General features: G+C 42.8%; 1 protein-coding gene across 2 annotated transcripts in view; it reads right to left on the bottom strand.

The window, feature by feature from the left end:
* The window catches only part of LOC144493364 (transport and Golgi organization protein 1 homolog), a 105,919-nt gene extending 92,434 nt beyond the window's left edge, over window positions 1–13,485 (bottom strand). Inside the window, exons 1-4 of one of the 2 annotated variants that reach the window (XM_078212173.1) lie at window positions 13,150–13,485; window positions 10,126–10,259; window positions 6,661–6,747; window positions 348–3,417 (exon numbers count right to left, since the gene is read on the bottom strand). In XM_078212173.1, coding sequence (XP_078068299.1) covers window positions 348–3,417; window positions 6,661–6,747; window positions 10,126–10,259; window positions 13,150–13,270 — 3,412 coding nt within the window. In that variant the 5' untranslated portion in view covers window positions 13,271–13,485. The remainder of the gene's footprint in view (window positions 1–347; window positions 3,418–6,660; window positions 6,748–10,125; window positions 10,260–13,149) is intronic. The other variant, XM_078212172.1, reaches the window with a different exon arrangement.
* Window positions 13,486–16,650: the final 3,165 nt, after the last annotated feature.

Here is a 16,650-nt window from a genome sequence, read left to right as displayed (position 1 = left end):
AATTATACTTAATATACAAAGTCTTGGTAAAATCCCAATTACTGCATTCAAGGTTTGGACAGCACATCTCAGGGAGTGTATATTGGTGTTGGGTGGATGGGAGGTGATGGGGAGGTGGCACAGCACAGATTCTTGAGAATGATATTGTTAAATTACAAGGACAGAATTAGTGCCATGCCATTCAGGTACGAAATCAGGAAGCATTTTTCCACACAAAAGGGCAGTGGAAATGTGGAACTGACTCCCACAAGAGGCTGTGATTTGGTAAATATAAATTTTAGGGGAGTACAAAAGAAAAAAAGAGAAGTAGAGATACACCCCAACAAAAATTAGTTTTAAGCTCTTACCACGAGGTAAATGTTTGCTTTCTGGCCTTATTTTCATTCCAGGAGTGAGTGCATTATTTTCCTTGCTGAATGAGTACTCTTCCCTTAATTGAAACACAAGTTCCTGGAGATCATTCAACAGCATTGTTTCTTCATCGTGTTCTGGTGAATTTTCCTCAGTCTTCCAGTGGTTTTCCTTAGGTCTTTTGTCCAAAATACTCTCCACCATATTGAGAATCTTCGTCTCATACTCCTCCAATATATAGTCCAGAGTATAGTCAATATCCTCCTCGTTGGTTCCGGATGACTTGCCAAGGCTCAGTTCCTCTTTCAAATCATGAAGCACAGCTTCTAGATTTAGAACTTGCCGCGAATCAAGGTATCTATGCAAGCGTTCAATGCTCTTTTTATCCAGGTAGCTTTTCAAAATAGTAAGTTGTTCCTCCTCCTCGCTGTACTTTCGACTTGGAAACATTTTCCTTTTGTCCTCTGATCGAATATCTTTTCTTTGATGGGCAGGTTCTTCAGCATCATTTTCTTCAACTTCAGACAGGTTTGATGTATTTTCAATACTTGAGTATGTATCGGACAATCCGTTCTCTTCAGTTTTGTGACCCTTGCCCTCGTTGAATTTGTCCATATCCTTCTGTGGCACCTCAGAGAGGTATTTCAGATGCTGAGCTTGGTCTTCATTAACTATGTCCAGAGCATTATTATGTACAGGCTTGAGGGAGGGTTGTTCTGATTCTCTTTGGCTTACAGACTTATTTGACTGTTCTTGAACATTCTCAGCAAGTTCGTTGTGTTTTTCAACTTCATGGTCTATTTTTACAGGCATTTCCTTTTGCCTATTAGTATTTTCCCCTCGATCTTCTAAATCCTTTAGTTCCATTGTATTTCTTTCCTCTTTTAAGTTCCCATCTTCAACGTTTAAATCTTGATCATCTAAAGCTTCTTCTTGATCATCATCAGTGGCATTAGAATCACTGTTCTGTGCCAGTTTGGCCTCCGCGGCATTTTCATCCTCTAATAACTCTTCTGGCTGATCAGCGTCAATCTCTTCCAGAATGTTCTCATCATTCATTTCTTCCTGTAATTGATCTGAATGATCATCCCCAGTTTGTTCCAAATTACTATCCAAAGATGGACCTATGTCTCTCTGGTTATTCTTTGCCAAATCATATTCTTTAGGTCCTTTGTACTCTTTATTTACCATTTTATGGCCCTCTACTTTTTCATCAATTGCACTGAAGCTTGTAAGATCTTCCTTGCCTTCATCTACACCTTGTGACTGCTTGGTATGGGGGTCCGCTATAGAAAATTGTTCATGTATGTCTGCTCGAGTTTTGTTTTGCGATCCTAATCCCTCACTTTCAGCATCTAAGATTTCAGCAGATACATTTCTGGACCATTTTGTCTCGGAGTCAAACATTTTTTCTATTTCAGTTTCTTGTTCTAACTGATTAACTATTTGTGAACTTTGATTTGTCCCACTTCCTGAATTATCTTCAGTCCTAGGATGCTTTGGAGCTTGCAGTTCAATTTTTCTGCCTTGATCATCTATTTCTGGCACTTTTAAGAATTCATCTTTGTCAACTTCCTCATTAAAAGTTGGGCTATTTGTTTTCAATTCACTCTCTTTTTCTAGCCCAGGAATTTGATGTGTTGCTTTGGATTGAATGCCTTGATCTGCCTCTATCCCTTCATTTCCTATAGAGGATATTTCTAAATTTGTATCAGTTTTGGAGATCCCAACAATTGTATCTTCAACTTTGTAATCTTCTTTCGTTATGCCAGATCTCTCATCCATAGCATCATTTTCTACTGCTTCACCAACTGTATTCACAAGTTTATCTTCAACCTCTTTTTCTGACATATTTAACAAATATATTCTATCTTTTTCCCCTGAATCTTCAACGCTTGCATCCCTCACGTCTTCTTGAATGTCTTCAGAATCAGAACCGTAAGCGTCTGTAACCTTTGATGTTGTTTCACTTCCGGTTACTACTGCATAAAAAGTGTCACCAAGAGTTGTCCACAATCCTCCCTTTTGACTGTTTTCATCTTCTGAAGTTCCTGCTTGGAGTTTCTCCTCATCTCCAATATTGGCAAATTCCTCAGCTATCCTATCCAATGATTGCTCCTTTTCTGGGTCGACAGAAGTCACTGGAATATTAACATCCTGAGCAGTAATTTTAGTGTTGGTCTCACTGGATTGTACAGCTTGGTCTTGACCAACATCCTCATCTTGGACATTGTCTTCTTCTGGAAGTTCTAGCTGCTGCTGCAATTTAGTGTCAGAGTATGTGAGCAGAGGTACTTTCCCTGGTGACTCAAGTGATTCTTCTTTCTGCGGCTCAGAATCAAACACAGGATCTTCATCGAATGCGGTTACTTTGCTCGTCACGTCATCATCTACCACCGTCACGTCTATTGTTGACCCAAATGTGGTGTCTAATTTTGAAGACTCCGCAAGTTCAAAAACGTCTTTCCGTTTATCTTCTTGAGTTTCCTGTTCCACTCTATCCAGTAGCTCAGCTTCACCCTGAGAAAATCTAGTGTCTTTGGTGTCTTCACTAAGCTCCTCATGTTCTGTGTCTTTTGGAGGTGAGGTTTGGAACCCCTGAGGTTCCAAATGTGCGCTCACTTTAACGTGGCTACTACCATCCTCTTCTGTTGGATGCTCTTCCAAAGAGGAAACATTTTCACCCACATTAGCAGGTTTTTCTTCAGATTCTCCATCTTCAACATGAAGAATTTGTTCACCATTTATTATACTATCTACAATTTCATCTCTTTTCTCTTCAATCAATGATGGAGAGTCACTGACTTTCCCGTCTACAAACTCAGCTGCCTCTTTATCATCTCTTGCTTTATTTTCAGGCACTTTGGGAGTTGTTTTAAACTCAGTTTCTGGAATTTCCTGCCCAGTATCTTCATCTCTCTTCTCCCTCACGCTTTCTTCTGTTCTGATATGTGATTCAGTCTTGCCTTTGTTGAACTCCGTTTCTCCGTTTGTTCGTACCAAGCGATCAAGGTCTACATAATCAAATTCATCAGGTCCTCCATCAAAACAAACAAAATCTGTTTCCTGGAAAGCAGGAGAAAAGCAGAGTTTGAAGTAAACACAGGCCAATGCAAAATTTCACACAGCAAATTGCACTTTTTCCCTTCTATTCAATTCCCCCCCCCCGTGACAACACTACAAATTATGGGGAGATGGTAGCACAGTAGTAACATCACAGGACTTGTAACCCAGAGGCCCAGGCTAATAATCTGCAGACACTTCAAATCCCACCATGGAACTGGTGGAATTTATATTCAATTAATAATTCTGCATTATAAAGCAAGTCTCAGTACCATGGTGACCTTGACAACTGTCACTGATTATCATAAGAATGCATTTGGTTCGCTAATATCCTTGAGGAAAGGAAATCTGCCATCCTTTCCCAGTCTGGCCTACATGTGATTCCAGACAACTGCCCTCTGCACTCAGTTCAAGGGCAATTAAGGATGGGCAACAAATGATGGCCTTGTCAGCGACACCCACCAAGAACAAAAAAAAGATTTTCATTAACCTAATCAAGAATACAAATGAAGCATCAGGATGTAGTTAAAGATGCAGGTTTGCTCACCTCACTCTGCTAAGTTTTTGATTTGAACTACATTGTTGTTTGGGCAACAATTGTATTTTGCTGGGCCTTTTAAGTTACAAAAAATTCTCAGTGTTGGAACATCAGACACAAGGAGGAAGAATTAACAGTTTGATCAATGAAGCAGGTTTTAAAAAGGGTTCTCACTGGCTAAGCTTACGTTATGAAGAGTGACTACATGGGCGATGGACAAGAAAGTATCAAAGGACATTATCCCAGAAAGGGGCAACAACTTCAAAAGCAATGGGGGAGGTTGTCTTATAAGGAAAGGCTAAGCAAGTTAAGTGTACGCTCTTTGGAGTTTAGAAGAATGAGAGGTTAACTTATTGAAACACATAAGATTTGAGGGGGCTTAACAAGGTCAGTGCTGAGAGGATGTTTTCTCTTGTGGGAAATCAAGAATGAGGGGGCACAGATTAAAATTAAGGGGTCTTCCAGTTAAGATGGAGATGAGGAAGAATTACTTCTCTACTTGCCTCCTCCTGTTCCCATCTCTTATAATCTTATATGATCTTATGAAATTGGTGGAGGAGGGAAAAACAAGTCAAAGAATCAAATTGTGATCAAAAATAATTATCTGGTAGCCTTAGCAGTACAAAACACCAGTGGTGTTTGCTTTTAGAGTAATGATATGTGAGTAAGATATGGAGAATCTCTGTAAAGATTGGCAAACTCCGAGGAACATTCACAGCAAGTGCAAAAACTAGCACATTCATGGAGGCCCCACCCCACAAATACCAGCATACTGGAATCGTAACAGTGGTAACATTGCTGGACTAGTCATTGAGACCCACACAAATGCACTGGAGCCATGAGCTTAAATCTTACCTTGGCAGCAGGCAGGATTTAAAATTCAATTACAGTAATTAATAAATCTGGAATAAAATGCTGGTCTCTTTAATAATGATTATGAAACTACTAGACTATCATAAAAACCGATCTGGTTCATTCGTGACCTTCAGGAAAGGATATTTGCCACCTTTACCCATTCTGGCCCAAATGTGACTCTTGAACCACAGCAGCATGAGCAACTCTTATCTGTACCCTGAAATGATGCACCACACCACTCAGTTACATCAAACTGCTACAGGCTAAAACACTATGGATTATAACTACACCACATGGACAGCAGCAGTTCAAGAATTGCCCTTCATCAACACCTTCTGAAGGGCAATTAGGGATAGGCAGGCAAGAAATGCTGACCTTGGCAGTGATGCTCACACCCCAAGAACATTGTTTTTTAAAAACTGCCGGAGACAACTCCCGCAAAAATAGACACACTGGCAGACCACCCTCACCAAACACGCTTTTGGCCAACACACCTCAAGTACTGGCACATTCCTTGGGGCACACATGAGGATTTCCCTGTAAGTACTGACAAACTCCCAGAAGCCTCGCTTCTAAATGACACAGTTAGCTTCACAAAGAAATGCTATGAAACCACTGCAGAAATTATGATCTATTAGTCTAGTAATTAGTATTAGGGGCGGCACGGTAGCACAGTGGTTAGCACTGCTGCTTCACAGCGCCAGGGCTCCAGGTTCGATTCCCAGCTTGGGTCACTGTGTGGGGTTTGTACATTCTCCCCGTGTCTGCATGGGTTTCCTCCGGGTGCTCCGGTTTCCTCCCACAGTCCGAAAGACGTGCTGGTTAGGTGCATTGACCCGGACAGACGCCGGAGTGTGGCGACTAGGGGAATTTCACAGTAACTTCATTGCAGTGTTAATGTAAGCCTTACTTGTGACTAATAAATAAACTTCATTCAGTGACAAAAGAAATGAGCCAATAACTCAACAGAGACAGAAAAACACTGATCTGGTCACTTGGGGGACATCCTGGGATAGCTCGGAAGAACCAAGCTTGAAACCTACGTTTAGATGATTGATTGTACTATTAGACAATGTTGGTCCTTTTATATTATGTACACATACAAATGCAAAATAATTCCTCAATGTCAGTAAAACAAGGAGATAGTCTTCAACTTCAGAACGTGGAGGACATGCCCCTATCTACATCAACGGGGATGAAGTGGAAATGGTCGAGAGCTTCAGGTTTCTATGTGTCCAGATCACCAACAACCTGTCCTGGTCGCTCCATACCAATGCTATGGTTAAGAAAGCCCACCAATGCTTCTACTTTCTCAGGAGGCTAAGGAAATTTGGTATGTCCGCTACCACTTTCACCAACTTTTACAGATACACCATAGAAAGCATTATATCTGGCTGTATCACAGCTTGGTATGGCTCCTGCTCTGTCCAAGACCAAAAAAAACTACAAAGGGTCATGAACAAAGCCCAGTCTATCACACAAACCAGCCTCCCATCCATTGACTCTGTCTACACTTCCCACTGCCTCGGAAAAGTAGCCAGCATAATTAAGGACCCCATGTACCCCGGACATACTTTCTTCCACCTTCTTCCGTTGGAAAAAGAAACAAAAGTCTGAGGTCACATACCAACTGACTCGAGGACAGCTTCTTCCCTGCTGCTATCAGACTATTGAATGGATCTACCTCATATTAAGTTGATCTTTCTCTGCACCCTAGCTATGACTGTAACACTACATTCTGCACCCTCTCCTTTCCTTCTCTGGTATGCTTTGTATGTATAGAACACAAAACCAATACTTTTCACTGTATACAAATACATGTGACAATAATAAACCATATACAAAAAACCTACCTCCGCAGGCAATTCCACCTCGTCAGTTGAATATATTAGATTTATTTCAATAAGGTCTTTGGGGAAATATCCAAACTGACTCCCTACCTGTGAGAGAAAGAATTTAAAGATTAAGGAATGTTGCACATATGAAGGAGGTAAATAGGTTATCTGATTAACATAAAGAGGGGCAGCATCTTTAGGACAGGAGGACAAAACTGGGATCCAAGAGCAGGTCTTCCTTCCAATACAGGAATTAAAGAAACAAATGCAAAAACAAATCCAAACAAAGCACCCCACCCGCCACACCAGTGTCAAGTTTTTTTGTAAACTTTAATTAACAGAGACTCGCTTCTAAGAATCAGACAAAATCCTTACTCTGGGTTTTCTCACTAATTAGCAAAAACTAATTTAAATGATTTGACTGATTGAGCACTTCAATTTCATTGTTCTACTGAATTTTAAACTGAAGATTTTTTTATTCCTGCTTCTGACAAGCTGCGTGTTTCAAGTAGCTGAGAGATGATATGATTGGACATTGTGATTTGGGTCTTCATTGACCAAATTGTAAAAGGATAAATTTGAGGGGAAATCTAGCAGAGCATGAAAACAAATAGGAAAACAAATTCGGAGTAAATGATAAATTTTTTAGCTGAAATCGTGAAGGTCGAAATATGGGTTGATCAGAGTTAAAATAGCCAAGTACCAAGTTCACTCTGTTTTCCTCACTTTAGTCAATGCTCGCATGGAAAATGCTGATGAGCTGATAGGACACCAGAGTGTGGGAAGTCAGAGATCTTGACAGACTGAGCTGGTTTGGCCAGGCAGATGGAGAAGTGACATCTTTCATAATTTGGCTGTACAAATGATTGCGAGGTAACGACTGGGTTAAATTGGGTCTCCCTAGGCTTTGCCGTGTAAAGAAAATACAAGACGGGATTCCCCGAGCAGTGACTAGAGAGATAACACATATTGTATCAGCTGATTTAGTGACACTGGAACATAGCAGTGCTTGAGTAGTTACGGCAAGACCCCATTTCTATACCCAGGTCTAATGGTAATGCACTTCAATGTTATGGCTCATACATTAGCCTGTGTCCAGTCCTACTTACACTGAATAAAATATAACCACCGTCACAGTGGGTTATCACTTCAACTAATTTTAAAACTGCAAAGTGAAAATGTTAAAGAATTAATTGACTCTGATACCATAAATGTGAGCATCATCTTGCTGTGTGATGGTACAATACAGTGTAGTGTCCTCAAAACTTCACAAAGTAAACATATCTGCCACTCAAAGATAAGCACATTCCCTTATCACTCTGCTGGTTAATATGTAGAGATAGCATGGGCAATAAACTATCTTAAACTGTGCCAACATTCCACCTATCTGAGGTACTCTCAATTTATTGACTGTTCAAAGCGCCTGTGAGCATTTACTGTCCCAGATTAGATTGTACATTCAGCTGATTGTAATTCATCCTAAATAAATACCCAGTCACATGGGTGGTGCTATCCAGGACCCTTCACTGGATGTAGATTCAGAATGAGAAGTTTCTCTTCAGAATCAGAAGAGAGAACCAGTGCAGCAAAAGTTGTTTACAAACCATTCCCCACCCATCCCAATTACTGGGTGATAAGGCAGGGTGTAGCTGAGGCACTCTGGTCAAGTTACATAATTTCAGCACTTGAAATGCCACAACAGTCCTCTGGACCCCTAGGTTAGGAGGGAAGAATAAAAGTCTATCTTTAAAAAAGGTAACTCAAGAGTTCCTGCTCCTAATCACTACCCAGTGACGCCCTGCCGGGAGTATGTGGGAGTGTGAGATGAAGGTGGGATTTAGCTTGCTTTGATCAATGGCTGATTGCAGAGGAATGTCTCCTGACAAGAAGCAGAGAAGAGAAGCACAGGTTAGAAATGGAAACAGGACTGCATAATCCAGGAACGTCACAGTCACTGATGCCTGCAGTCTTTTCAGTATACAACTGAAAATTATTGGAATCAAGTATGGCAGCTGCAAGGACAGTGGTGAGGTCCTACCCGGCAACGGTGCAGCAGCGCTGAGGGTCCGCTTGGCAGCAGCAGTGAGGGTCCGCTTGGCAGCAGTGGGGACAACGGTAAGGTCCCACCCATGGCGGCAAGGGCAGCAGCGCTGAGGGTCCGCTTGGCTGCAGCAGTGAGGGTCCGCTTGGCAGCAGCAGTGAGGGTCCGCTTGGCAGCAGCAGTGAGGGTCCGCTTGGCAGCAGCAGTGAGGGTCCGCTTGGCAGCAGCAGTGAGGGTCCGCTTGGCAGCAGCAGTGAGGGTCCGCTTGGCAGCAGCAGTGAGGGTCCGCTTGGCAGCAGCAGTGAGGGTCCGCTTGGCAGCAGCAGTGAGGGTCCGCTTGGCAGCAGCAGTGAGGGTCCGCTTGGCAGCAGCAGTGAGGGTCCGCTTGGCAGCAGCAGTGAGGGTCCGCTTGGCAGCAGCAGTGAGGGTCCGCTTGGCAGCAGCAGTGAGGGTCCGCTTGGCAGCAGCAGTGAGGGTCCGCTTGGCAGCAGCAGTGAGGGTCCGCTTGGCAGCAGCAGTGAGGGTCCGCTTGGCAGCAGCAGTGAGGGTCCGCTTGGCAGCAGCAGTGAGGGTCCGCTTGGCAGCAGCAGTGAGGGTCCGCTTGGCAGCAGTAGGGACAACGGTAAAGTCCCACCTGTGGCGGCAAGGGCTCACCTGGCGAGGATCTATCCGGCAGAGGCAAGGGCCCGCCTGGTGGAGGCGAGGGCAATGGGAGGGCCCACACGGTAACATTGTGATAAAAATCAGGTCTGTATTGTAAACAGTGTATGCAGAAACAAAAGCACGTCATTCCTCATGAAAGTGTCAGTGGGACATAAGAATTTCACAACTCAACATTTCCTGCTTTTCTTTCAGGATTGATTGTGCTCATTTTTTTCCTTCCCTTCTCTCTCCCAATAGCAGGTACTTCAGAGTACAGCAAGAAGCTGGTTAAACAAGTACAGAAATTATAGTTCCTGTCTGCTGCCTCCCAACAAGGATATAACACTATGTCCACGTGGAGGTATTTACACCACAGGCTGTGATTGGTGTTGAACCAGTCATTCATCAGAACACTCCATGCTTCTTTCCAATCAGCATTGTGATTATCAATGTCCTGATTAGACAACAATGCCATTATCATTGCATCCTGCAACTTCCAGGATGTTCAGAAGTGAAGCAGGTGGATTTAGCAATTCCTATGTTAACACCTGCTCAACGTGCAGACAATGCTTCAATTTATTTTAGATTAAAGACTGCCACATCTAATAACACAAAACATCCTCACTCATATCTCCTCGGTATTGTGTTCGACTAGAGCCTGAACTCTCAAATTCCTGATTCAGAGTGAGTTCACAGTGAGCGCCAATTATTCAATAACAATTTGATTTGACTTCTGAAAAATCCAAGCCCATTTAAAAGGAATACTGGAGTAATATACATGCAAATAAAATGCTACTCACACTTCCAGCCCAAAGATCGTTCCTTTCTCCTGCTAATTTATAATAAACATAAATTGTTTCACCCTTTTTAAATTTTAGAAAGCGGCAGTCGGGACCTGTGAAATCCTGCACAGCTTTACCTCGACACATCAGCACTGAAAGATACAAGACATCAAAAAAACAGTTAGCACTGTCATCCCACACACAGGCACATCCAGTCCCCTACCCTCACACATTTCCCCCCCACACACCGAGGCGCAGTAATCTCCCCCATCCACTTACCGAGGCGCAGCCATCTCCCCCCTCCACTCAGCAAGGCGCACCCCCCTCCACTCACTGAGGCGCATCTCCCCCACTCCACTCACCGAGGCGCGCCATCCCTAACAGACGGTCTCTTTCCAGTCATCTGTTATGTTTATATTTCATTGCTGCATCAACATTTCTAAATTACTTCATCATTTTTAAATACAATGCTATATCAGTTCATTATCCATCACCAGTGCTGCTGTGTCATTAGAGATGGAACAAATCAAAAAGGAACAAATTAGGAATTAGGGTGAGCAGAAAGGGTAATTTAGGGTGCAGACAAAGAGGAAATTGCCCCCAGTTATGGATAAATGCAACCTACAATGTGAAACTGGTCCATTCTAATCAGGAAACCTCCCAACTTGATCTAGGCCAAAAGAAAAATGGCAAATGGAATTCAATGTGCTGTGGTACTTTTCAGTCTTTATAAAAGAAAATAAAGACTTGCTTTTCTACAGCACCTTTCACAACCTCACGATATCCCAAAATATTTTATGTCCAATTAAATATTTTTTAAAGAGTACCCATTTTATAAAACACTGATGATAGGCAGAGTTTCCAAGCAAGAGATATGGATGTTCTGCTGCATCTTGACATAAATTCTATCAGCACTTTAAAGTTAACGTTTATTTATTAGTCACAAGTAAGGCTTACATTAACACTGCAATGAAATTACTGTGAAATTCCCCTTTTAGTAAGACCAGAACCAGAGTTGTGTTTGCAGTTTTGGATTGCACACAATAGGGGAGATATTGAGCCAATAGAAAGGTTACAGCATAGATGCTGCTATCTGGGTATGAGGAAATCTGAATACAAAAAAGCAGAGAGTCAGAATAAATGGGTCTTTCTTGGGTTGACAAGATGTAAGTAGTGGAGTGCTGCAGGGTTCAGTCCTCAGGCCTCAACTATTTACAATCTATATTAATGACTTGGATACAGGGATAGTAGGTTCCATAGTCAAATTTGCAGGTGACACTAAAATAGGTGGGATAATAAGTTGCAAAAATGAAATAAATTTACAAGTGGATAGGTTAAGTTAATGGGGTAAAATTTGGCAGATGGAGTTTAACATGGACAAGCGTGAGGTTATCTATTTTGGTAGGAAAACCGGAAAGGCAACTTATTAGCGAAATGGAGAGAAACCTGTGTTTTGTTGCAGAGGGATCAGGGTGTCCTCGTGCATGAATCGTAGAAAACTAGTATGCAGGTACAGAAGATAGTAAGGAAAGCAAATGGAATCTTGGCATTTATTGCTAAAGGAATGAAATATAAAAGTAGAGTTGCTGCGACCGTACAAAGCATTAGTGAGATGTCACTTGGTCCCTTACTTGAGGGATGTGGTTGCATTGAATTATGGAATCATAGAATGCAGAAGTGGGCCTTTGGCCCATCGAGTCTGCACCAACACTCAAGTAACACCTGTCTTGAATGTTATGATGTGGCATGTGCTCATCCAGGTACTTTTTAAAGGATGTGAGGCATCCCGCCTCCACCACCCTCCCAGGCAGTGCATTCCAGACCGTCACCACCCTCTGGATAAAAGATTTTTTCTCACATCCTCCCCTAAACCTCCCACCCCTCACCTTGAACCTATGTCCCCCTTCAATCAAGGGGAACAGCTGCTCCTTATCCACTTTGTCCATGCCCCTCATAATCTTGTACATCTCAATCATGTCGCCCCTCAGTCTTCTCTGCTCCAATAAAAACAACCCAAGCCTATCCTCTCTTCAAAACTTAAATGTTCCATCCCAGGCAGCATCCCGGTGAATCTCCTCTGCAGCCCCTCCAGTGCAATCACATCCTTCCGATAATGTGGCGACCAGAACACAGTACTAGAAAGATCAGCAATAATTTTGGAGTTAGGGCCGAGATTGGCATCAAATTTAGAACTAACAAACACATATATGGTAGGAAGCCAAGATCACCAATATAATCTTAAAGCTGCTAAAATAAAAATCTACTGTTGAACTAAACATTAAGGGCAATAGAAATAACAAACTGGTCCCCCAAACAGCAATCTTCTAGATTGTACCACAATCAGAGAACACAATATTTTGTTATTTTATATATAAACACAATTACTCTGCAACAAAATGTAATCACATCAATTTAGTTCATCAAGGGGACCAAGAAAACTTAACTTTCCCCACAACAGATTTCTATTGTGGAGAAATTCTGTGTAGGAATTTAACTAAAACAGGTAGAAAAGAGGACAAGTGGCGGATAGTTCACTCTGCAGGAAAAGTCCCTTCCCCCATGCTAAAGGATGAAGGGGATGGACATTTGCTTATTTTGCCCCTCTCCCGAAGTCAACAGTCTTATAAAACAAGCCTGCATTTCGAATTGTGCACATCCCATTGAGAATAATCTGACTCCAGTGCATCTTTGCAAGAAAATTACAACCAGAAGTGGGAGAGGTCTGAATTCAGAAACAACTGACAAAGAGGGAATAAAAGTTTACTGTGCGTGGAACAGATTACCACACCCCTCATATTCCAATTAATGATAAATAAATGTTCCCAAATTTGGCTCCTTGATGTTGCTCAAAGCTTCCCACACATTAGAAGAAAGAAATTGTTACAATAAAATTCAAAGTAAAGAACAGATTATTTACTGAGCTGCCAACTGGTCACCAATTGCACATAATTGAATCTTTTCCCTCTGCCTCCCATCATCAGTCAGGCTTCTTTATTTGCACTTCACAAAAAATCATGTTTAACGAGCTCAATGAGTACTTACTGCTACATTCTTCATCCAGACATCGTTTGAAGTTAGAGAAGAGTTTTTGCTGGTCTATTTTACAGCTGATTGCTGTTATCAGTAACACTAACACACATATTTGCTTCAGCAATGCAGCCATGTTGAGAGACAGAAGCTGGTGGCGCAGGCGCACTGGCCAGGGCGACACGTCAGCAGCCCAGCCGGGCTGGGGGCGCGAGAGACGCAGCGTTACTGGGGGCGGGGGCAACGTTACTGGGGCAACCGGGAGGAGGGCAGCGTTACCGGGACAATTAGGTGGGTGGTGGGTTGGGGGGGGAAATGGTGGGTTGAGGCAGAGGAGTGGTTCATGGCAGTACTGAGATGGGTTTAGACGGATGGCTAAGAGGAAAGCTGGCAGGGCTTTGAGGGGATGAAGGATGGAGTTGGTGGGTGTGAGGAGGATGGCAGTGCGGGGGTTAAAGGGACTTCAGGAGGATGGCAGTGCGGGGGTTAAAGGGACATCAGGAGGATGGCAGTGCGGGGGTTAAAGGGACTTCAGGAGGATGGCAGCGCAGTGGTTAAAGGGACTTCAGGAGGATGGCAGTGTGGGGGTTAAAGGGACTTCAGGAGGATGGTAATGTGGGGATTAAAGGGACTTCAGGAGGATGGCAGCGCAGTGGTTAAAGGGACTGCAGGAGGATGGTAGTGCGAGGGTTAAAGGGACTGCAGGAGGATGGCAGTACAGGGGTTAAAGGGACTGCAGGAGGATGGCAGTACAGGGGTTAAAGGGACTGCAGGAGGATGGCAGTGCTGTGGTTAAAGGGACTGCAGGAGGATGGTAGTGTGGGGGTTAATGGGAGTTCAGGGGGATGGCAATACGAGGGTTAAAGGGACTTCAGGAGGATGGCAGTGCGGGGGTTAAAGGGACTTCAGGAGGATGGCAGTGCGAGGGTTAATGGGAGTTCAGGGGGATGGCAGTACGAGGGTTAAAGGAACTTCAGGAGGATAACTATGTTGGGTTAAAGGGACTTCAGGGGGATGGCAGTACGAGGGTTAAAGGGACTTCAGGAGGATAACTATGTTGGGTTAAAGGGACTTCAGGGGGATGGCAGTGCGGGGGTTAAAGGGACTTCAGGGGGATGGCAGTGTGGGGGTTCAAGGCTAGTGGAGGGTTTTAACAGCTACCGAGGTACAGAGTTTGAATGCCTGGGGGAGAATTGGGTGAAGGTCATTGTGTGGGTTGGTTTGGATGATGAGGTTGAGAGTGTTGGTGGGATTGGGGAGTGTGAAGGGACAGTGAATTTAGGCTGCACTGTGTGCTGAGCGAAGAGGTGGGCCCAGAGATTTACCTCTTTTCCTCTTCTGGCTTTTTTGTTTTGCCAATTTACTGCTCAATAGTTTTTGAACATATTTCAACACAATACAAATCATGCCCATCATCTTAATTAATCAGCTGTATAAACTCCAATCATAGTAATTCATTGTAAATTGAAAACCAAGAAACTGCAGTTGCTGGAAATGTGAAAACATCAACTGTGTCTGAAAATATGAACTTCTCTGTTCTCACGACTGATGCTGCTTGACTGGCTAAGTGTTTCCAGCATATTTTGTTTGGTGTATTTCACTAAGTAACTGGTTACATAGTGCATTATACTGCATTAAGCTCATGCCCTGATTAATCAATGTTGGTCTCTACAATGCTTCTACTGTAAATAATGGAGAAACTCAGGAAAAATCATAAAGTTGTAGATGAAGGAGGCATTTGAACCATATTGATCCACCTATTCATACATTCCAATACTCTGCAAAATTGGAAAACAGAAAGTAGGGGAACTCTTCTGTTGAACACCACTTGGAAGAAGCACCGAGAGTAGCAAGTACCTTCTTCCATCTGGAAAAAGATATAAAAGTCTGAGGTCATGTACTAACCAACTCAACAACAGTTTCTTCCCTGCTGCCATTAGACTTTTCAATGGACTTACCTCGTACTTAGTTGATCTTTCTCTACACCCTGTGACTGTAACCCTACATTCTGCACCCTCTCCTTTCCTTCTCTATGAGCAGTATGCTTTGTCTGTATAGCATGCAAGAAAGTACTTTTCACTGTATACTCATACATGTGACAATAATAAATCAAAACAAATCAAAGACACAGAAAGTACTCAATGTCCATCACCAAGAGCAGCTTTATAGCATGACAACTGACCAAGCTGTCTAAGTCCTGAAGGTCATAGTTCTCAGACTGTGCTTTCAACCAGTGGTGAGGGAGTCAATATGAAGGAAAAGCCTACTTGACCTTTTCCTATCGACCTGTCACAGATGCATTTATCAATGTCAGTGTTGATAGGAGTGATCACTACATAGTCCCTTTGCAACAAAAGTTCTCTCTTGACACAGGGGACAACTCTGCCCCCACCTCCAAATTGCCCCTATATTGTTACATGTAACATGTGAAACACATGTGCACTAACACCAGAATAGATTCAGAACAGATCTAACAGCTCAAAGCTGAACACCTGCAAGTTACTGTGGGCCATCAGTTGCAGCAGAATTATATTCCACCATGAAATACAATTCTGCTGCAACTGATGGCCCACAGTAACAATCTGTTACCTCATGGCCTGGTATATTCCTCTGGCATGACTTTTAAGCCAAGGAACAAACCCTGATTTAATGAGTATAGAAGAACCTGCCAAATGCAGCAGCAGGCATACCTAAAAATGAAGTGCCAATCTGCATGACAACATTCTTGTTATAAAGCAGAAGCAGTGTACTTCAGACAGAGTAATGTGAAGCCAACGGATCGATGTTCTGCAGTCCTACTATTTCTAGTTGTGAATGGATTTACACTAAGAGGCTCCATTAAGATTTCTCTACTCATTGATGACAGAGCCCACCACATAAGAGTAAAAGAATTTCCAAATATCTTCAACCAGAAGTGATGAGTGGATGTCTGCAGTTAGCAGTAACAGGAAAAGTACTGTGTAGGTAAGTAGAGTAAGTTTCTTCCAGTCTTAGGCTGGGTAAGCATATGTACTGAAAGTGTTTAGCAGAGGTAATGACATAGTAGTCTTGTCACTTGACTAGTAATCTGGAGACCCAGGGTAATGCTCTGGGGACCGAGTTCGGAATCCCACCATGGCAGATGATGAAATTTGAATTCAATTAAAATCTGGAACCAAGAGTCTAATGATTACCATGATACCATTTTCCATTGTCGTAAAAACCCATTTGATTCACTAAAGCTCTTGAGTGAACGAAATCTGCCATTCTTACCTGGTCTGGGCTACATGTGACACAGCAATGTGGTTGAGTTTTAAGTGCCTTGCAGGCCCTATTGAAAGACAATTAGGTATCTCTTTTAAGGTACCAACGTAATAAACTAACTCAAACTAACTTAGGGACAAAGTAAAAGGGGCAGCTCCCCAAACGAAAGGGGGAACAGCCTGAACCAAAAATCAAAGCAGAAAGGAAACTTGAAACATCAAATTAAAATGTGATAATCGGGGTCGATAATACACCCCAGCCCCTGCGGTGCCC

This window comes from Mustelus asterias, chromosome 5, assembly GCF_964213995.1.
Source record: "Mustelus asterias chromosome 5, sMusAst1.hap1.1, whole genome shotgun sequence".
NCBI classification, from domain to species: Eukaryota; Metazoa; Chordata; class Chondrichthyes; order Carcharhiniformes; family Triakidae; genus Mustelus; species Mustelus asterias.
The sequence above is the reverse complement of the archived record's forward strand: the minus strand, read 5'-3'. Positions and strand labels throughout refer to the sequence as shown.